Raw genomic sequence first — 22,067 nt, 5'->3', positions numbered from 1 at the left:
AGCTGATGTAAAAGACAAAAAGCTGTGGAATTGTTTCCACTGTTTTTATTGCAGAGGGGAGAAGAACTTAACACTTCCTTTTCATAGCAAAACAAAGCAATTAGATCAGTCAGGGTTTAAAGGCAATTGTCAACTCTTCTGACAAATTTACATAAGCAGCAACACAGTATTGGAATTGAGCTTTGTGTTATTTATAGTAGTTTGTGTTATAACTTGAGTAGTAGCAAAGTTTATTGTGACATTTAGAGAAGTCAGTAAATTATTTTTTCTTGTAAAGTATAAATGCATTTAACATTTTCAACCCCGCCCACACACACACACACACACACACACACACACACACACACACACACACACACACACACAGGCCAGAACTGCAGAAAGAGAGTCAGGTGGCAACCCTATCAACTAGGTGCACTGATACTGTTCATAAAAAATGTATTCTATGCTTTGTGTGACATCCTTTCAGAGGGGGATGCATACCTGGCACATGCAGATCCATTGTAAGAGATTCCCACTGACTTTGAGGAGTCAGTCCTTGCATTGTCAGAGAGCAACCATAATATACAGCTGGATTTACTTTAACATACATTTACTATGTGCCCTAGCATTAAGAACATCAAGAAAAGGAAATCAGAAGTACTTAACTGTGTTTAAATATACACACACACACACTTTTATACACCTGTACGTTACAAATACAGAAACACACACACACACACACACACTGTGTGCATACAATTAGTTATAATAAACAACATAGTATAGTTAAGCATTATTAATGTAAACATTCTAGTAAATGCTGGTCAGTGATTTACTTGGTCACTCACACATTGGTTGTGTTCCACATGCAATCTTGGTCAATGTCTTTCTGTCCGTATTTTTTTATTTGTATTAAAGTGCATTTAATAATTATCTTTGCCAGTGTAGCTTATGTTGTGACTGAAAAGGTTCCTGGGACCAGTTCACTTTCCTGGTTACCAAAGTATAAATAAATATGAAATAGAAAAAAGGAGGGGGCAACATTACAGAAATAATTGAACTATTGGCCGTTTTGGGCCAACTTCTAGTTCTTTCAGGTCCCCCTGTATAAAACCCACTTTGGCGCGTTTTTTGCGCTTGTTACTACTCGGCCAAGCTCCTTGTGGTCCTGCAGAGTGGTGCTAGCAGCAGAGAGGCTAAAAGAGCAACTGCTAACCTGATGAGTGTTTTTTTGTTTCCTGCTACTACCTGGGCGACTGTCCGATCTAGCTAAACTGCAAGTATTTCTGCTTCTTGAACTACTGTTTAAAGTTGTTTTTGCACCTGAACTTTTAAAGTTTGTCCTGTTTGTTGCCTATACCTGTTGAGGCTACACACTCAACTGCGCTAGCCTGTGTTACATATTTATTGCATTTTCCTGCTGTTTGTTGCAAAAAAGAGAAAAAAACAAATTATCCTCGTTTTCCATCTTTCCTGACCTAGAGTAGTCCAAATACAGGCTTTGCTGTATTCTGGAAAGTTCATGTGTTGCCCATCTCCTTTCTTGGATAAAGGGAGGCTTCTTTGTTCACCAGTGGCAGTGGGGAGCTTAGAGCAGCCTATCTATCCCTGGAGGACTGTTCCCAGCACAAGAATCTGGTAGTCTATTGGCCGTTTTGGACCAATTTCTAGCTCTTTCAAGTCCCCCTGTGTAAAACCTGCTTTGGCGGGGCCTTGCACGATTTTGTGCATAGCGCAGCATTGGGCAGCTCTGCTTAATTGGGTGTGATCCATTCTCGGCTCCACAAAGTCTGCTCTTCATTTTTTCCCTTAAAACTGATCTAGTTCTCATAATAAACACCCTATTCCTACTCTAAAGCCTGGCACTTGCTCACTAAAGCAATTATAGAAGTCGGCACTAAAAAATTAAAAGCACTACACCCTCATAAACTCCCCTTGGGTGCCTTGTTCCCCATTGGCCCTTTTTTTCAATTATAAAGGAATTCCCAATACTATTCTAGCATGTCCAAAGGTCAGTTGTCAATCTCCTCTCCGGTCCAGCTGGTGAATCTGGGAATCTTGAGGCAATGTTACAACTGCCTCATGTATACAGACAACCCTCTCCTCCTCCCAACAAATTCCAACACATGTGAGAGATGCAACCATATAGCCAAACTGGAGGCTAAGCTCTCTCAACTCAGTACTGGCGTAACCAGTCAGGAGGAGAAGGAAACCACACTCACTACAATTCCAGTCTCACATAGACCTACGACAGCAAACCAAACACACAAAAACATACTCTGAGGCTCTAAATAAAAATCTGCCTAAGCAGCAGAGACCTCCAAAGCAGACACCCAAGCAACCGCACACCCAAAACAAAACACGTGCAACACCTCTCACAAAGCCAGTGTGCCGAGCAGTCACAGCCCTTAAGACTAAACACACCTGATACACTTGTAATAGGTGACTCTATCGTCAGGCACACCGACGTCCCGCTCACCAGGCAGAACAAGGAGACTGTCACGGCGAGCTGCCTGTCGGGCACTAGGATCCGCCACATAATACAAGCACTCGGGTCACTCCAAGGCAAGTACAAATATGACTCATTGTCCGTGCTGGTGTGACTGACCTGAGACGTACCTCCCTGGACTACATGAAAAGAGACAGAGGAGCTTTCTGAGCATGTAGCCCAGGCCGGTATGACCCTGACCTTGAGTAGCATCTTACCTCACCAAGAATGATTCCCCAATATGAAGACAAGATGATCAATTTTAACAATTGGCTTAAGTATTGTGTCATTCAAAGGGGATCCAATGCCTGTCGGCCTGGGATGACATGCTCGACAAGCCACGATGCTTCGCTAGGGACAGCTTGCACCTGTCACCCCTGGACTTTCGGATATTGGCAAAGGCTCTTGCCACCCCCATAGTGCCTTTTTTAGGCAAGGCTCAAAAGACAAACCCACCTTCATAGGTATCACAAGGGATAAGAAATGAGTAATGCTACTCAACGCCAGAAGTCTAAACCTCAAGATGCACGCACTCAAAAGTGTCCTTTAGCATGGAAAACATCGATATCTGTGCAGTAACAGAAACCTGGTTCAAGGCTCCTGAGAGCACCCCAGCACTACCAGGTTATACCTCGTACCATGCTTTTCGGCCCCAAAACTTGGACGGAACCACAAAAGGAGGGGGTGTATCAATATTCGCCAAAGATACCCACACCTCCAGGTTGGTGGTACAGCACGAAGCATCAGAGACTATCCATGTGCAACTAACAGTGGGTAAAACTGCCTTCCAGTTTATAGCCTGCTACAGACCACCCTCCCAAACCCAGGAACCCCACTCGGCCTTCCTGAGAACACTGGAAAATATGAAGGTCTCTCAACACCATTATATTGAGTGACTTCAACTACCCAAACATAGACTGGGAGCATTATTCTAGCTCCAGCAGCCTAGCCCAAAGGTTCCTAGAATTTATAAACTCATGCTTTGGAACAACTTGTTACCACTCCCACAAGAGGGGAAAATATACTGGACCTGATCATCACCAACATGGGGGCTCTATGCTCCAGACCAGAAGTGTGTCCCTCACTGGTAAGATCAGGCCATAAACTAATTTCACTGGATATTCACATCCCGACCCCACCCCCTGCCCAGAAAACCACAGTGAAAAACTTCTCTAAAGCAAATTTCACACTCCTCAAAACCGAGGTGGAATCTTCAAAGCCCCCCGGGGCTGTGGAAAATACGTCCCAGACCGCAGAATCCTTTATAAACACATTCTATGAACACCTTCAGGAATGCATGGATCATGCTATCCCAAATAAAACCAAGACCCAATCCTCCAAAGGCAGGCGTCATGTCTGGTGGACCCCAGCCATAAACAAACTATACAATAGAAGGAGGAAGCTACTACATAAGAGCAAAATCCCAAAAAGGGAAGGCATCTGTGATCAGTATTGGCAAAAAACTACGGGCACTCATAAAATCGCCAGCTTTGAGAGAAAAATTGCGCAGGACACTAAGGATAATCACGAGGCTTTCTTTAGTTATGTTAGGAACCTGGGTGGGAATTACCAGATATGCTCAGAATTGGTCCAAAATGACAAAAAATACACCAAACCCACAGACATTGCCAACATCCTAGCTGACAGGTTCAGTGCAACCCCCCCCCCCACCCCACCCCACCAAAAGGGCAAATATGTATCCCAGCAGAGTGCTGCCCCCCTGACATCTCAGATGCTCAGTTAAGAGCCGCCCTCTCCAAAGCAAAAAACACAGCATCAGTGGGACCAGATGGTGTCCCGGGCTGCGTCCTACATGAACTCCAAGAAGAGCTAAACCCAAACACAAAACTACTGTTCAGTCTCAGCCTTACTACAGGATATGTACCCAAAGAGTGGCGTACAGCGACAGTGGTCCCTCTCCAAAGGTGGTGCCTCAACGGAGACTGCCTAGCTTGGTCTGCAAAGCTAATGAAAAGATCAAGATATTGGGGACCTACAGACACTGGATCCTACCCAGTTCGGCTTTAAGGGCAGATCCTGCCTCTTAAACCTGGTTGATTTCTTTGAAACAGTCACCAAGGCTATTGACGAGGGGAAGTTGGTCCACATAGCCTACTTGGACCTCGCAAAAGCCTTCGATACAATACCCCACTCGGGCATTATAGATAAGCTCACCAGCTTAAATATAAACCCCTATGTCACTAGATGGGTTGCAAACTGGCTCAAGGACAGAACCCACATGGTTAGAATTGCTGAGGCCATGTCAGACTCCAAACCAGTTACAAGTGGAGTCCCACAAGGCGCAGTCCTGAGACCTCTCTTGTATATTTCTCGGAGGTACAGGCCAACACGGAAGGACTGTGACTGACCAAGTTCGCAGATGACTGCAAACTAGGCGCCATAATCGACTCTCCAGCTGACACAAGCATCCTACAAAAGGGCCAAATAGAAAGACAACTGGTGCCAGAGCCGTGGCCTCAAGCTAAATGCCAAAAAGTGTATAGTCATCCCCTTTGGCAAAAACAGTGCCCACAAATTACCACATAGGTGGTAATCCATTAAGTACGGAAGAAGTAATTGGGGACCCAAGTTGATGGCAATCTCTCATTTGACAACCACGTGGCCAAAGTGGTTAGAAAAACATCTTAGCCCACCTAATCATGAAGGGATTCACATCTAGATCAGGGGAGGTCATCGTGCCTCTTTACTCATCCCTCATCATGCACATAATTGAGTACAATGCCCCTTTTGGGATGTACCTTACCAAACATCTGCAGCAACTGGAAAGACCCCAAAAGTACCTCACCAAGAGGATCAAAGGGCTCAAACAGATGCCATGTGCTGCCTGGTTAAAGAAACTCCAGCTCTACTCAGTGGCATACCACCTGCTCAGAGGCGATCTGTGCCTGATGTATAAAGCCATGTCCAACCCGGAATTAATGGACATGTTGCACCTCAGAAAATCCAAATCCCATCGAGCTACGCGCTGGAGAGACTTGAACCTCAGCACTGAAATAAATAGGACATGTTGGAGGGACAGATTCATAACTCAGAGGCTCCCTTCACTCTGGAATAAAATCCCAGTCCAGGTTGGGCAGAGTCCCTCATTGACTCTCTTCAAGAGGAATCTTGAGTGGATGGGAGAGCGTAGGTTTACCCCGGGTATTGCTTCTGTGTCACTGTTAGACAGAGGCACAGTATACTAACCTCGAAAAAGGGCATAGCAAAATTAATTTAAAATGAGTGGCGAAAGCCAAACGCACTCTGGCTAGGCTTATAAATGCCCTAGGGCAGATAGCCTAGTATGAACCTATGGACTAGTAAAGCACATTTTAAGTCTGCATCATTCACGAGAGAGACAAATCCTCCCACTGAAGGCATTGGAAGTAGCAGACTACGTTTAGAGTCCTACTTGTCACTTGTAAATGTGCAGCAAGGATTATTTACTCCTCGGCATGAGAGTATGGGGTAGGGTTTATCAAGTTTGTTAGGACTACAAAAGACTACGCTTACAAAAAACTTATTTATCTGCTTTCTTTTGCTGCAAGTAGCTAACAGCTATTTATAGCATAAAACAAGCTCTGGCAGACTGATAAATGAGGCTCAGTCATGTAAACGGAGAAGCAGCTCTTTTACAGAAGGTGTGTTTAGATGACAGTGCTTCACAGTCCTGCCATTATATTTTAATAGCATGAGAAAACAGCACCACTTTCCTTATGTCTGGCATGAGTCATGTAAAGAGGACTTGAAATGTATTCTACGAAGAAGGCACGAGTCCTATTAAGAGGACTTGAAATGTATTCTGGGAGGAAGGAAGGAAGGAAAGCAAGAAACTATCACATTACAAAGACAGGCCCCATCATCCGCCATTTTGAGAAAAACACATTAAAATTAGAAAAGAAGCACTTGAGTGATTGAGGCATTTAAACCGATACAATGAAAAAAATGTTTTTTGAGTTCTAGGGTGGAGTTTTCCTTTAAATAAGATATGTTTCAACTTGGTACAGAAGACAGAATGAAGAGAAAATGTGCTTTTTTTTCCAGAGTTGACCTTAAGTTGACAGTGTTCTATCCCACCTTTAGCTCATCCCCAGGACTTGTATATGCCTGATTGTGCTGTCTCTTGTGCATACATCTGATTTAGGGGTGTCTTGTGTTGTGGTTTATTGTATAAGCTCTGATGTGTTATCCAAGTTATCCATCACCATAAGCTCTAGGTCCAATATCAGATCTGAGCCGGCAACATACCACACTTAGATCCAAGGCTGTAGCTCCTCCCTCTCCCGTGATGCCCTGCTATGTGTTTTCCTTTGGCTCTAGCTAGGTAAGGGTTTATTTTCTTCTAACTTCAGGTCTAGTTGTCTTTGTAGTTTAGTACAGGGCTAGTCTGTTATAGTTCATTGGTGTATTTTAGTGGTTTGGTTTAATTTAGTCTTTTTGAATTATGGCTTAATGGGCATTGGGCTCTAAGAAATGGTTCTTGTGAGGTCAAAAGATGCCTAATTCTGACACACACGAGGAGTACTTGTATTGCTGCAACAGACTTATTCAAGACGCCTTCCTTCTAGCTGGTGCTCTCCTAGAAGCCGTGGCTGTCAGATTCTAAGTCTCCGGATCCCAACCCGTTCTGTCTTGGATCCAAGGTCTTCGGAGCAAAAAGCCATAGAGCGGTTTCAGATCCAGGTCCTCATTTGATCAGACTTGTGTCTAAGCCTTGGGATCAGACAAGCTGGTCAGATCTGATTTATAGTCTTGGGGTGGGGTAGTTGTCCCTTCTACTTCCAGACCATGCAGTTGGCTCCAAGACATAAGAGCTGTACCCCAGGAGACTGGAAGATCTCCCTCTGTCTGCCCACTGCTGTTCCTCCTCTAGATCTTCAAGGAGTCTTATAGATGTGGACAGGATAATGAGCTTCCTCAAGGCCCAAATAGAGTTGGGGCTTGTGGCCTCATCTAGCCAGGGGTAGTTTCTCATCCCCCCCCCCTTCTTGACACCCATCAGGGTCCCTGCTTATTCTTTCTCCACCCTTGGAGCAGCGTGAGCCTTGTACTAGAGTGGTCAATGCCAGCTTGGGGGGGGGGGGGTCTAGTGCTAGCTTTTTGGACCAGTCCCTTCCCCTCAGCACTTCTCCCTTTAATAGCTCCAGGGTGGTGTCATCTGGGGGGTTGTGGTGCTGTTTCCGGGCTTGTTCCTCTTCTTTGGGAGACATCTCCATCAGATGTGGGGGGTGGGCCCACTTCCAACCCCTTGGCTTTCTGGGTGGTAGAGAGGGCCTTCTCCAGGACTCTAGTTTGCTCTGCCACAACTCCTGGTCCCTCCCTGCCCTTGTACTTCGGCTGGTGAGTCCTCTTCTCTGGGACTCCTGTCTCTTCATAGTCCTCCCTGGACTTCCCAGCGGAGGAGGTACATTGTACGAGTGTGCAGGGGGGGCACTTGGACTCTCCTGGGGTGTCCCTCACTGAGCACACAGACCTTGAGGAAGGAGATGGGTCCTCCATTAAACGCAACATTCTTGCCTTCCGGAAACACTCCATGATTTTCTGCTTCGGCCACCAGTTCAGGCTCTTTAGCCTTTTTGGGGACCTCACGTTGGTTTTGCAGTCTCTGACTAGAAGTTCTTTTGAGCCTGCTAGTTCATGTCTTGGAAGGCAGCTTTCCTTGTGGCTGTTACTCAGCTGGGAGGGTTTCAGAACTGCAAGCTCTTAAAGCTCCTCCTTACATGTTTTTTCACAAGGACACTCTCTTGGGATTTAACCCCTCCTTGCCCAAGATTGCTTCTGAATCCTCTCTAAACCAATGTATTCAGCTTTGTGTTATTCCCCAACTATTCCAACAAAGGGGAGTACATCCTACATATCTTGGATGTACACTGACAGTTAAGGTTACCTGCATAGGACAAAAGGTTTTTGTAAGTCGGATCAAATTTTGTGGCTTTATCGCCTAGTAGATGCAGTCTGTTACTAAAGTCACTGTTGCTAAATGAATAGCTGCATCTGCATTGTCTTGAAGTTACCCACCTTTAGATTCCAGGAAAGGTCAAGGCTCATTCTATGAGGTCTGTAGCAACTTCCTCAGCCTGTTTGGCAAGGCTTTGTATTGACATTTGTGCTGCTGCCACTTGGTCTTGCCCTCGCACATTTCTCATTACAAGATGTTTGATTTTTAGGAGCAGGGCTTCCTTTGGCTCCACAGTGCTCCAGCAATGTCCTTCCTTGAGGCCTCCCAGGTTAGGTGGTAGCTGGGGACTCTGACCCTATGGTGATGAATGATGACTTGGATAACATCAGATAGTTATGTACTTGGCATCTGTATTGTCCTATGTTCATCCGCTCGCATTGTTCCCCTCCCACCATCCTCCTACTTTGTATATCGTAGAGGAAGTGGGGAGTGTTTCCCTACAGTCTTGCGGTAGTACCCTCTGGGGGTTAGAGGGCGTGTGGCATCATGGGAGAGGGAGGAGCTAGAGCCTTGGATCTCTCTGTAGTATGTTGCTGGCTTGGATCCAATATCTGATCCTAGCCCTTTTGGTGGTTGATATAGGATAACACATGCCAAGTTATGTTGTGGATAACTATTTTTCTGACTGTCTTTCAGAGTTGGTAGTGGTACTTTGAGTAAAAATGCCCGCTGTGGGCTGAAACTGATAATGTATTAAATGAGATTTGTTAGATCACCATGCTGTTGTGGTAATCCTAGGAATGGCATCAATCTGTGTGTGGGGGGTGTATATTTGATTTCCTGCTTGTTCATAGTTTCATAGGTAGGTACAAGGCTATTGGCACTGGGTGCCTATATAAGCCTAGCCAAAAGGCACCCTGGCTTTAGTCACCCAAGAAAAATAATTTTCTTGTGCCACTGTCAAGCAGAGCCACAGAAGTGATCCCCGGGATGAATTTCCTATCTCTCATCCAATCAAGATTTTTCTTGAGTGCTAATTAGCTTTGCTCGAGATAGATGGGTAGTTTGTTCCAGAGTATGGGAATGTTCTGTTTATTGTGGTGACAAGGTTTAGGTCCCTAGAGCGTGTAGCTTGGAGGGATTGGGATTTCTTTAAGTAGAGCATGTCCAAAAGCTCTGGGTTTGACATAGCTTTGTGTGTTAGGCAGAGATCGCCTCTGAGTAGGCGATGTGCGACTGAGTAAAGCTGCAGTTTTTTGAGACTGTAGGGCATCTGTTTGAGGCCAGTAATCCTTTTTGTGAGGTATTTCTGCAGTCTTTCCAGTTGTTGTCTTGTGAGGTACGTACCGAACGGGGCATTGTACTGTATAATGGGTCTAATGAGTGGTGAATAGAGGGGAACTATGACCTTTTTTTTTTTTTTCTTGGATGAGAAACCTTTTGTGATGGTGTGCCACTTAGAAGGTTTTCCTGACTACTGTGGCGGTGTGATTATCGAAGAGACTACTGTCCCAAGGTCTGTCATCACACTTTCGGTGTTAAGTAGACTACCGCCTATGTGGTAGTTCATGGGTGCAGAGTTTTTACCAAAGGGGATGACAGTGCCCCTTTTTTTGGCATTGAGCTTGAGGCCATGGCTTTGACACCAGGCATAAGTTCATAGATTAGTAATAGGCTAACTGCCCTTGCGAGACATTTTAAGCCTAGCCAATTATCCCCTGTGAGATTCAAACCCTGTACCTTGCGTTTGTAAGGCAAACACCTTAACCATTAGGCCACCCTCCCAACCCAAAAAGAGGCCCTTTTTTGTAGGATGTCCACATCTTTTGGAGTTTTGATTATGGCTCCTAGTTTGCAGTCATCTGCGAACTTAGTTAGCCAAAGGCCTTCTGTATTAGCCTGTACTTCAGAGAAGTAGATACCAAACAGGAGAGGATCCAGGACTGAACCCTGTGGTACTCAAACTTGTCACTGGTCTGAAGTTGGATTTGGGAGTCTGCTACTTTGGGTTCTGTCAGTGAGCCAGTTGGCAACCCATCTTGTGACATAGGGATTTATACCTAGTTTGGTGAGTTTATCTATAATTCCAGAGTGGGGGGTGGTGTTGAAAGCCTTGGCGAGATCTAGATAGGCTGTGTGAACCACCTTACCCTCCTCTACGGCTTTGATCTGCCTTTTACAAACCCGAACTGGGTGGGGTCCAGAGTTTGGAGATTACCAATGTCATTGTTTAAGTTCCGTAGCCTGGCAGATCAGGCTAGTCAGGCTAATGGGGAGGTAGTTTCCTGTGTCTGTGGTGGCTCCCCCTTTGTGGAGTGGGATAACCGTTGCTGTGTGCCATTCAGTGGGCACATAGTCTGAGGTGAGGCTATGGTCAAACATGGTACTTGGGGTGGGGTGCAAGTTCGTTCTGTAGTTCATGTAGAATGCAGCCTGGGATGTTGTCATGTCCCATGAATGCTGTGTTCTTGGCTTTGGAGCTTTTTTTTTTTTTGTTTTGTTTTTTTTTTTACCTGTGCAGCTGAGATTGCAGGAACTTTGCATTCTTCCGGTATGGAGATGGGCCCTTTAGTGGACGAGAGAGGGGGTAAAGTTAACCCATCTGCCAGGATGTTGGCAATATCAGGTGGTTCTGTATATTTAGTGCCATTGTGCTGTATCTCGGAGCAGATCTGAGTGTTGCCATTGAGAATTCTTGACTTGGCTATAGAATGCTTTGTGGTTGTCAGTGGTGATTTTGTTTTCGTAACTAGCTTTTGGGGGATTTTGAGGGATCTCAGCTTCTTACTGAGGCTGACCAGGGAGTTCCTCCAATCATGGGAGTTTACTCTTTTTTGCAACAGTTTCTTAATTCTGTTGTAGTTTGTTTCTGACAGGGGACCACCAGATTGGCTTCCTTTTTTGGAAGATAGCATCTTGGTTTTGTTGGGGTTGCAGGATTCATGCACTCGTGCAAGTGCTTTATAAAGTGCATTTGTGTAGGATTCAGCAGTCATACCTCTATTGTCTGTCAGCATGGGTGTCGTGAAGTTTGGTGTGTTAAGCATGAAGTTGGCTTTGAAGAAATATTTTACTGTGGTTTCCCTAATGGGGGGTGGGGGAGGGATGTGGATGTCTAGGGTGATTAGCTTGTGATTGGACCTGACCAATGAGGAATTGACTGCTGGTGGAGCACCGGTTGCCCAGGTTGGTAATTACCAGGTCTAGGATATTGCTGTCCCTGATGGGGGTGTGGATAAGTTGACCCAAGGCATTGGAATTTATGAATTCCAGAAAACGTTGAGCACGAGTTGGTATGCGAGTAGTTTTCCCAGTTAATGGTGGGGTAGTCGAAATCGCCCATTGTTATGGTATTAGGTTGTACTTGTGGTCTTGCCCAGAGTTAGTTGCACTTGGATAATCTCTGATGGGTGTGGATATCCTTAATGAATATGGACACGCCTCCGCCTTTAGTGTTTCGGTCCAGGTTAGATGGCCGAAGGGTATATGAATTACAGCCTGGTAATGCAGGGGTACTCTCTGGAGCCTTGAACCAGGTCTCTGTCACTGCACAGATGTCTGTTCACCATTTTAAGAAGTGCCTTGAGTGAGTGCATTTTGAGGTTTAGATTTCTAGCATTGAGTAGCAGTACACTGAGATTTTGCTTGCACTCCACAAAGGGGGAGCCACTCAGAATTGGCAGTGCTTCAGTTCTTCCATTCTAAGCCAGTGAGACTGATCTGACAGTCCAGCCAAGGGCAAATTTAACTGTACACTCACAATGTATTATGGGGAAGATTTCACTTTAGAGGAAAACAAATTCTCATCAGGGTGCCTGCCCTCGGAAGGGCATTCAGGGTTAAAACCAGAATTAGAAGGGACTGTTTATCTGGGACATAGAGATGTACAATGTGCAGAACTTCAGGGAGAATTTTTTTTTCCTCCTGCAGTGGTCCTTCAAATGTTAATGAAAAAAGGTTCATTTTGGTAAACAAAACATTTTCACTTGCATATAGGTGGTGGCACCCCTGCAGGCAGTCGCTAGTTTCTTTGACCAAATCTTTGCAGTTATGAAAGTGTTATATGGCTTTTGTAACTTCCAAAGGCATATCCACTCGATCGAAGTCTTAATTCCCCTTTGTTTTCAAAAATGGGTCTGATAATTATATAACAAAACTACATTCTTGTCTTACCACACACCTTGAGAAATCTTGGAGATGCGTAACTGGAACATTCAGTGGCCTTGTATCTGGAGAGACTGGCCGAGACTGTTCCCTGGAGATCTGTCTAGCCTTTTTTTTTTTGGGGGGGGGGGGCATGAAAGCGCTAACTGTTTGACCTACTGTGCTTTTGCAGCACTAATAGTACGTCTCCAGTAGAAAAATGACAGTAACACCCTTGCCACTGTAAAGGTAAACTTAGATAATTGGATGGGCAGCCTCAGATTCTCCTCTAGTTTTAGTCTTGCCTTCCTTGAGGCTAGAGGGATTTTTGGCTTTATGTGCATGAAGTTCCACTAGAGCGCTGTCTGTGACAGTAGTTGACATCTCAGTCTTGTCAGGCTAGTGTGCTCTTCCCAGAAAGTACATACATGGTGTGTACCCACATGTATTTGTTTTGGTACTTAAGGCCCCTCTTTGTTTCCCTCTCTCGCAGCCAAAACTTGGTAAGGTGCTTCACTGACTAATTGGCCCGACACAGCATTTATTTTGGCTTTGAGGCCCCACTTCTGTTTTTTCCTCTCTGGTAATGGCCCTTAACACTTGTGTTGGGGGGTGCATCATCAGAGCATGGACAAACGAATGTTTGTGAGGTCAAACTGAGCTGTTTTTGTGCAGAATTGCCCCCCCCCCCCCAACTGAAATGTTGGGTCTTGAGGGTCCATCACTAGGAAACGGTAACTTAAGTGTAGGTAAAATTGCACTAGATGTGTTCACCATTGGTCTCCCCTGGTTTAGACACTTTGTGCCTAAGTGGCAAATGTGATTTGTGCTAAACATTGTGTTGCTTCAAGGTGAGGGAACAGCTGCTAGAGTGCTAACGGAACACTTTTGGTAGGCACTTGTTCCTTGCTGGCATGTCCTGATGTCACAAGTGTTTGGCTCTGTGGGACAGTTGACTGGAATGTGCCCCACACCCAGTTTCGCCAATTGGCTCAAGTGCTGGGAGAGAAGGGGTGTAGGATAGGATGCAAGACACATGGCCTACCCATTCCGATGGTGGTGATTCTCCAGTGGCCCCATTTGTGGAGGAGAAGGTGTGCCTTTGCCATGAGAATTTGGGTTTTGTTTGGAAGCATTGGGGGTGTATGTCAAGTCCTTGTAGCTGATCCTTTGTGAATGAGAGGTCTGTTGGAGGCAGCATTTCCTGGCTTGAGCCTGACCCTCTGAAACAATTGTGCCCTAATCTTTTGTAACGCCTGCCTAGTTGGGATGAAGCTTCTGAAGTAGTTTTGCTGAATGCCTGGAATTAAAGATGGAGGTGTTAGTGACACATGTCTAGTTACCTGGTTGAAAGGTTTGGCTAGGTGTGTTGAGTCATAATTAAAAGAGCTTGTAAAAACATGTCTGCTTGGGTCGCAAATTCATGTGCATTCTTTTAAGGTGGAGAGAATGAGAAGCTTACTTCCCTCTGCCCTCTTTGCTGTTAACTTTGAGGTTAAAAACAGAAGAGGTAGTTCCCAAATTTTTTTTTGAGAACCTATTTTCCATGTTTTGTGGGGAAATGTATGAAAGTCTGTTACTGGGAGGTTCCAGGAACAACTTATGTAGCCTGCAGTCAAATTCTTGTAGGTGTGAAGAAGGTGACAAACTTGTGTGTGGTAACCAGGATTTAAACCCAAGACCTTTGAGACGCAGTAGGAATTTGAGTTTAGCAGACTAGGACACTTGTTCTGATCAATTTTTGTCTCTTAACAAAGGACAGTATAGTAAGTAATTGCAAGTAGAAATTAAGTTAGTGTGAATGAGTGTAATCTGCAGTATGCACAAAGATTCGATTTGTATAGCAGTACTGTAGAAAGATTAGTCTTGTTTTATGCAAGGTAACAAGGTATTTAAGTTTTGCTTTAAATATATAGTAGAATTAAACTTTTCTAGTGTTCATAATGTGCTTTTTTTTTTTTTTCTCTCCCCCTCTCAGGTTAAGAGAGATGCAAAAAGTGGCAACTCAAAGGGATTTGGCTTTGTCCGGTTTGCAGAGTTTGAGAGCCAAGTGAAAGTCATGTCACAGCGGCACATGATAGATGGAAGGTGGTGTGACTGCAAGTTGCCAAATTCCAAAGTGGTAGGTAGTAAAAACATACAAAAATCAGTTTCACTTGAAACTGATTTTCATCCTCTCTCCAGTTTAGTCCAGAGTCTGTGTGAGTAACGGATTAGATGGGTTGAGTGCCTTTTCCTCTCTGTGTCTGTCTTTATCATAATAAATTAAAATTGTAGAAATAGTGTCTCTGGAAAAACTTAAATATCACTGGTCCTCCCCCATGGCATAATATTTGGTCTTCATTTTCCACCCCTTTAAAATCCTCTGGGGGGGCTGAATTTCTAGAATGGCATTGAGGGGTGGTGTTGCCCGTAGTCTTATTTTTCCCTTTGTGGGTAAAAGGACTTGTATGCAATAGGTATGGCCACATGTTCTTCGTGTTTCACTGTTGCAGTCGCCACACTTGGGTTATCTGCCTGCAGGTAGCCCTCAATTGGCCCGAATACTAGAGTCTTGGGATTTCTGCGTCGGATGCTGTCACTTCTTGATATCAGGTCATCAGGGTTATAAAACATGCAGTCGACACCGTTACATCAGCCTTTCTTGCAGAGAAGGAGCCCAAAGCAGAAGCAGTTCGCAAGTGCCAGTTGGCCGCTACATGAAATTTTCGATGTCATTTTCGCCTTCATTCTTGCTGGATGGGTTCGGAGCCGACCCTCTGCTCTGACTCTGCCTATACTATAGCTCGAGAGCTATTTTTACTGGCTCGAGGCAGCCCTATATCCCACAATACCATGCGCTAACTCCCCAGATTTAGTTTGCCGCTTCGCTGCGAGGTTGCCTTTTTTTACCGGCTCGGGTCAGTAAAAAGGAATTTTCAATAAAGTTTCTATTTTTGAGGTAGTTTCTTAGATTAGTTCCCTATCGATATTACTTATTAGTGTTTGTTTCGTAAGCCCTACCCTCCCCTTTAGTTAACTTTTATATAATCGGGCCTACGGGATTCAGTTTTTCTGTTTACTCACCCCCTTAGTGTGTGTGGTGGTGTTCTAGTCGGCCCCCTCAACTCCCCCTTGTAAGTGAATGTGTGTGCTGACTGTGTTACTGTCTTTAGGGCAATGTCCAAAGATGCTAAGGTCTCGGGATTCAAGAAGTGTGACTCGTGCTGTCAGAAAATGTCTGACAGACTGTCACACTACTTGTGTCTACTGCTTGGGGCCTTTGCACCTGCAGGACTCTTGTTCCGTCCGTCACGGATTTAGTTAGTCCTGCAGGAGCGTCATAATAAACTTATTTTGATGGGCTTATTGAAGCCCGATGATTCCCCGTCCAAGTCTGGCTCGGGGAAGTCATTTAAGCCCGCCAAACCCTTGGCTTCAGTTTGAGTCGAGGGCTGGCGAAACTCAGGTTGCTCCGACATAGTCTCCAGTCGGAGCTGATGCGAGCAAAATCGTTCCCGTTCCGAAACCCGTATCGGGGCCTACTTCAGCGCGCAAGCAAAATCGTTCCCGCTCCGAAACCCGTATCGGAGCGTACTTCAGCGCGCAAGCGCTCTAGATCTCCTTCACTAGAGTCCATCCGATCGGCTCCAAGATCACCCCTCCTATCGGAGCGGAGTCATAGGACTTACTCCTCCAGGTCGTCTAGGTTTTCCGACCACGATATTAAGAGGGTAGATCTCAGGCACTGGCCCAAATGCTCAAAAGCCCGGCTCACCAGACTGTGGCTCCCTCGGTGCCTCCTTCGATTCCTCCTCCGACTCTCCAGTCGAGGTCAGAGCTGGAGTTTGTCGGAACCGTAACCTTGCCCACTTCGGAGCAGATACTTCCACCTTCGGCTCCGGTGTCGTTGGCTCAGACTTCTTCATTGGTACCGTCCATGGAGAGGTCCAGGCGCCGAGACTCCATTGTCTGCTCCGAGGGGGGCGAGTGACATCGGACCCTTGTCCGACCCCGCTGTCCCTCTCGGAGCGTCGGCTCTGGTTAGTTCGGCCCAGACGTCATTCTCTGAGCCTTCTCTGTCTGCGCCGGAGGTGGTTCGGGCATCTTCGGAGCTGGGACGGTCTTCGGTGCCTGATAGGGGGGCTTTCGAGGTGATGAGCGTGCTGGATGCAGTGTCCGCTCCAAGGTTGGGTTCTTCAGCTCCTCCCTGTACAGTGCCTGTTACGGTCTCTGGCCATCCTCTTGCAACTGATAGCAGAGATCCAAAGCATAGGGTACCCACTTTGGGTGTCTCTTCCTCCTCCGAGGCCTCAAGGGAACCCCCTAGGAAGAAACAGTGCAAGAGGAAGCACATAGACTCCCCCGAGTCTCTCACTTCGGACACAGACTTGGATGCCGAGATCCCCCTCTGAGGAGGTCTCCTTTTCAGACATCCTAGAGATCCTGAAACAGAGGGGAATTGGTCCACCCTTAAACCCTCAGAGGACGAGTCTGTTTTACCTTGACGCTTTTGGGTCTCGCCTTTCCACCTCATAGGTGTCTCCTCCTTTTGACCCGCTGATGGAAGTAGTGGCCAGAAAGGCGTGGGCAGCTCCTGACTCGATGGAACCTACCCCTAGGAGGCCTTCTAAATTTATTTCTGCTCCGGAGGACAAACCATTTCTGACCAAAGGTGTCTCGGTAGATGCTATGGTGGTAGCAGCCGCCACTAAGAAGGAATTAGCTGATCCTTCGGTACCTGTTCATCCTCCTAACAGAGTCCAGGACCATGGACAGGTACGGTAAGCGGACATTTGCTTCAGCGACCTTTGCCATGCGGTCGCTGAACTATTTGTCATTTCACCCGCCTTCAGAGAGATTTGTTCAAAGAACTGGGTGAAACCATACAGGATCCTTCTGCTGTGGGGTATCAGGACTAGATTGACTCCCAGCTGGCTACCCTGAATTCCATTGCCAACTCCTCCATGCGGCTTATCTCCTATGCAGCCGATGGAGCGAGTAGGGCCACAGGCACAGGTGTTGCGTTGCAACGTCACGCCTGGATGCGACTCTAATTTTGCTGATCCCTTCAAGGCATCAGTCACCAACACCCCTTTGGTTCAGAATTGTTTGGACCTCGGGTGAAGAATACCCTCACCAGGTGCGAGCAAGATGGTAAGACTCTCTTTGCTGTGGGAGTCCACTTTTCCACACCATCTAGACCTTACCCTAAAGGCCAAAAGGGTGGAAAGATGTGGTTCCGCAAACCACAGGGAGTCGTGCCTGCTGCACGTGGTGATCACCCCCCCCCCCCCTCACAGAGGCAGAGGGGGGAACAATAATAGACGCCGCCCCAGGGGCGGAGGGGGTCCTCAGAACCAGGGTTCCAGGGAATCCTTCCCTGACCAACCTTTTCAACATCCCTGAGAAGCTGCCCGACTGTCCACCTTCGTAGGCAGTCGGGGGAAGATTATCTCTGTACCCGAAAGCCTGGCAATCCCTCTCTCAAGACAAATGGGTACAGTTGATTATATTCGAGGGTTACAAAATCCCCTTCGTTTCCCCTCCAGTCCAATCGCCAAGACCCCTCCCAGACGTACCACCCGCACAGTGGGGTCAGGCACAGCTAGAAATAAAAAAAGCTGTTAGAAAAAAAATCATCCAGGCAGTCCCAGCAGACCGGCTAGGATCCGGAATCTACTCAAGGTTCTTCTTGGTACCAAAAAAGACAGGAGACTGGAGACCCATTTTGGACCTCGGCAAACTAACAAGTCTGTGCAGAAGACAAAATTTCAGATGGTAACACTGCAGTCCATTCTACCCTTTTTGGGTAGAGACAACTGGATGTGCTCGTTAGACCTTCAGGTCGCGTACTATCTTATAAAGATACACAGGCGCTCCAGGAGGTTTCTCCGCTTCTGGCTGGGAGCAAGTCATTACCAATTCAGAGCCCTGCCCTTTGGTCTCACCACAGCCCCCCGGGTGTTCACCAAATGCTTTGCAGTGGTCACGGCTCACCTGAGACAAAAAGGATTCCAGGTGTTTCCATATTTAGACGACTGGCTCATTACTGCTACCACCAAGCAGCATCTTATAATAGCCAGGGATTACACTATTCACATTTTTGCAACAAACTAGGTATTTCCATAAACTTTGCAAAATCCTCCTTGTCACCTTGTCAATCTATAAACTTCATAGGCGCCATACTAAACACCAGAGAAATGTCTGCAACATTGCCACCTCAGAGAATGACAGACATACGGCGGAATGTTCGGTTTCTGTTGCAGTCCAACAGAATTCAAGTCAAGTTAGTACTGAAAACGTTAGGCCTCATGGCAGCGGCGATCCTTCTCCTCCCCTTAGCCCGCTTCCACATGAGAATTCTCCAGTGGATGCTTTTTTCTCAGTGGTCCTTTCAACAGCTCCCAATGACTCGCAACATCTTGATAACCCCATCTTGCAAGAGACACCTCTCCTGGTGGATGGTCTCCCCTCAACTTATTCAGGGCAAACCCTTTGTTCTTCCCCCTCCAGTTGCCATAGTGACAACGGATGCCTCCCTGATCGGGTGGGGGGGGGGGGCACGATCAGGGCAGGACTGTCTAGGGCACATGGCAACAATTAGAATGCCACCTGCACATAAATGTCCTGGAGATGAGAGCAGTGCTTTTATCGTTGCAAGCCCTTCAGGATTCTCTTCCCACCGGGACTATAGCAGTTCAAACCGACAGTATGTCTGTAGTGTGGTACATAAACAAGCAGGGCGGAACAAAGTCCTACCCCCTATGTCAAGAAGCACTCTGACTTTGGCAATGGGCGATCTCCTCTCAACGGTTTCTGATAGCAATGCACATCCCCGGGAGGTCCAACGTCATAGCGGACAGACTGAGCAGAACAATTCTCATGCCTCACGAGTGGTCACTAAATCGAGCGGTAGCAGAGAGAATTTTTCGGAAGTGGGGCCAGCCTTGCTGCGACCTTTTCGCAACCCCTCAAATCAGCAAGTGCCTCTACTTCTTCACTCTCTCCCCTCTACCAGGCCATCCCTCCAGAGATGCTCTCGTCCACAATTGGCCTCGGGGTCTTCTATACGCATTTCCCCCCTTTCCGTTGATTCCGCAATTAATTCAGAAAGCAACCACATTGAGATCCAAAATGATCCTCATTGCTCCGTATTGGCCTCGACAAGTATGGTTTCCGTTCCTGCACCGTTATCTACTGGAACAGCCCTGGCATCTGGAACCCCTTCCAGACCTTTTGACCCATCTAACAGGCAAGCTGCACCAGTCTCTTCGTTCAGTCAACCTCACAGCTTGGTTGCTCCACTTCCAACCATAGCCAGGCTTCCCTTTATTTCTCTTCCTGTCCGTGATATCATTCTTGCTTCCCATAAGTCCAATACTAGGAAGACTTATGCGAGCAAATGGAAGCGTTTTTCGTTCTGGGCAGAAGCTAGGTCCTTAGATCTTTTAATGCACCAATTCATAAAGTTCTAGATTTTCTGGCGGAGCTTTTTCGTTCAGGATAGTCATCGGCCACTATCAGAGTACAACTAGCGGCCATTGCAAATTTTCATGTGGGGCTCTCGGAAACAAACATGTCCCACAAACTCTGTAAAGCTTTCCTCAAGGGCATCTTCTTGCTCAGACCTACCATTAAGGATCCTCCTCCACAATGGGATTTAAATTTAGTATTAACGTCATTGATTCTCCCTCCCTTTGAACCTGCAGCTTTTTGTACCTTCAAACTTCTCTCTTGGAAAACTGTTTTTGGTGGCTATAACATCTGCCAGAAGGGTATCGGAACTCCAGGACTTGTCTGTCCGTCCCCCTTATTTGGTTTTTCATAAAGACAGGGTAACAGCCAAAAAACCTACTCCTTCAGTCAGAGATTCCAGAGCTTTAGACAGATGAAGTAAGAAGGTAAATAACTCTGCAACTCTTGCCTTCAGGGCATTGAATTGACAGTTTCACATGTTGAAGTACCAGCAACATGTTATGGAACTAATTAAACAAAAAATGGTGTGCAGAAAATGATTTACAGGAGTTGATGCATTCTGCAAACCAAGTTAGTAAGTATAGCTTTACCCTAGAAGTATCTTGCTGGGCTGCAGTCAAGTGTCTGTACTGCGAAGGCATGCTTGGCTGAAGGAACAAACCATTACTAGATGCTCCCTTTGTATCAGGACCGTTGGTGGCACCATAGCAGAAGTGGATGTTCTTTGTATTTCACTGTTGCAGTCCTCACATTTGGGTTATCTGATAATCAGGCCGACTGAGGGAGTCCTGCATTGGTTGCTGTCTCAACTTCCATGATGTCAGGTAGTCTGGTATAAAGCGTACAGCCGACTCCATTACATCAGTCTTTCTTGCCGTGCAGTGCCCGAAGCAGCAGCAGTTCGCAAGTGCCGGTCGGCAGACTCCTGAAATTTTCGTTTTCGAGTTTCAGATCCGAAGTCCTTCAAAGCTAAGTACTGCGTTGGGGAAACTTTTTTTTTTTTTTTCTTGCTCCAAACAGATGTCAGTAAAAGTTAACAATTTTATTTCTTGAGGAAAATAAATACCTCAAAGACTTTTGTTCGTACTGCATTCTTTGCTTAGGCCCAGACCGCGACATCCCTCGCTGTCTGTTTTGTGCTTTATTCAGACCTCGAAATATTCGTAGTCTGTTTTTCCCATCTAAATATTTTTGGTACTAGGTTCAATTATCCAGAAATGGCTTCGGTAAGCCAACCATCTACCGACATTCCGAAAAAAAACGCAAAGATAGACAGGCTGCGTAGGTCCAAAGCTGCCAACGATGCTTCCATTAAGCTAGTTGCCAGTTTGCCAATACTCTGGTGCTTTCACAGCTCCTGATATCTGTTACTTCAGATTCGCAGGCTTCTACTGAGATGCATTCGTAGTCAGATAATGCTGCGAGATGCTTCTTCGACTGTGGAACCTGCGGATGTCTCTACCTTGGATGGGTCCAGAGCCACTGTGCAGACACCGGCTTCTGGGGGGTGTATTCAGGCCTACTGACTTTCATATTAAACCTATGCGATCTTCAAGGCCTAAATCTCAATCCATGACTAGAAAACTGATGCCCAGACTGCATGGTCAGGCCCCCATATGCCTGAAAAACAAAGAATGGCTGAAGACCTTATTACTCTAATCGGGGGAAGCCACCCTTCTCCCTCTAAGAGACCCAGAACTGATTTTCTTTCTGATTCTTCTGATCAGGATTCTGGAATTTTTTTTCTTTTTTTTTAAAACAAGTTTATTGTTTTTAACAAATAAATATCATAACAATTTTATACAAGCAATTAAAATGGAAATGGTTATAACATTCAATAAATATCATAATTTTATACAAGCAATTAAAATGGAAATAGTTATAACATTCAATAAAATAACCAAAGTATTTACAAAGACATCCACTACAAATCAATTAAACTATAATGTCATGCTATTGAAACTAAGATTTTTTTAACAGGTTTTGTAAAGTATCCCATATAATATAATAAGATGTTTTTCTAGTAGTTCTTGATTTTATTGTCCAATTCCATATGACACACTTCAGTCATAACATTTTTAAATTCATTAAATGAAG

The 22,067-nt window shown here is 45.8% G+C and overlaps 1 protein-coding gene across 2 annotated transcripts in view; it reads left to right on the top strand.

Moving 5' to 3' along the window:
- LOC122795533 (TAR DNA-binding protein 43-like) overlaps window positions 1-22,067 on the top strand; it is a 67,697-nt gene that overhangs the window by 14,614 nt on the left and 31,016 nt on the right. For both annotated transcript variants that reach the window (XM_044063735.1, XM_044063734.1), the window contains exon 4: window positions 14,491-14,634. In XM_044063735.1, the coding sequence (XP_043919670.1) occupies window positions 14,491-14,634 (144 nt within the window). The remainder of the gene's footprint in view (window positions 1-14,490; window positions 14,635-22,067) is intronic.

This window comes from Protopterus annectens, chromosome 2.part2 (assembly GCF_019279795.1).
Source record: "Protopterus annectens isolate FY-2018-M chromosome 2.part2, PAN1.0, whole genome shotgun sequence".
NCBI lineage: Eukaryota > Metazoa > Chordata > Ceratodontiformes > Protopteridae > Protopterus > Protopterus annectens.
The sequence above is the reverse complement of the archived record's forward strand: the minus strand, read 5'-3'. Positions and strand labels throughout refer to the sequence as shown.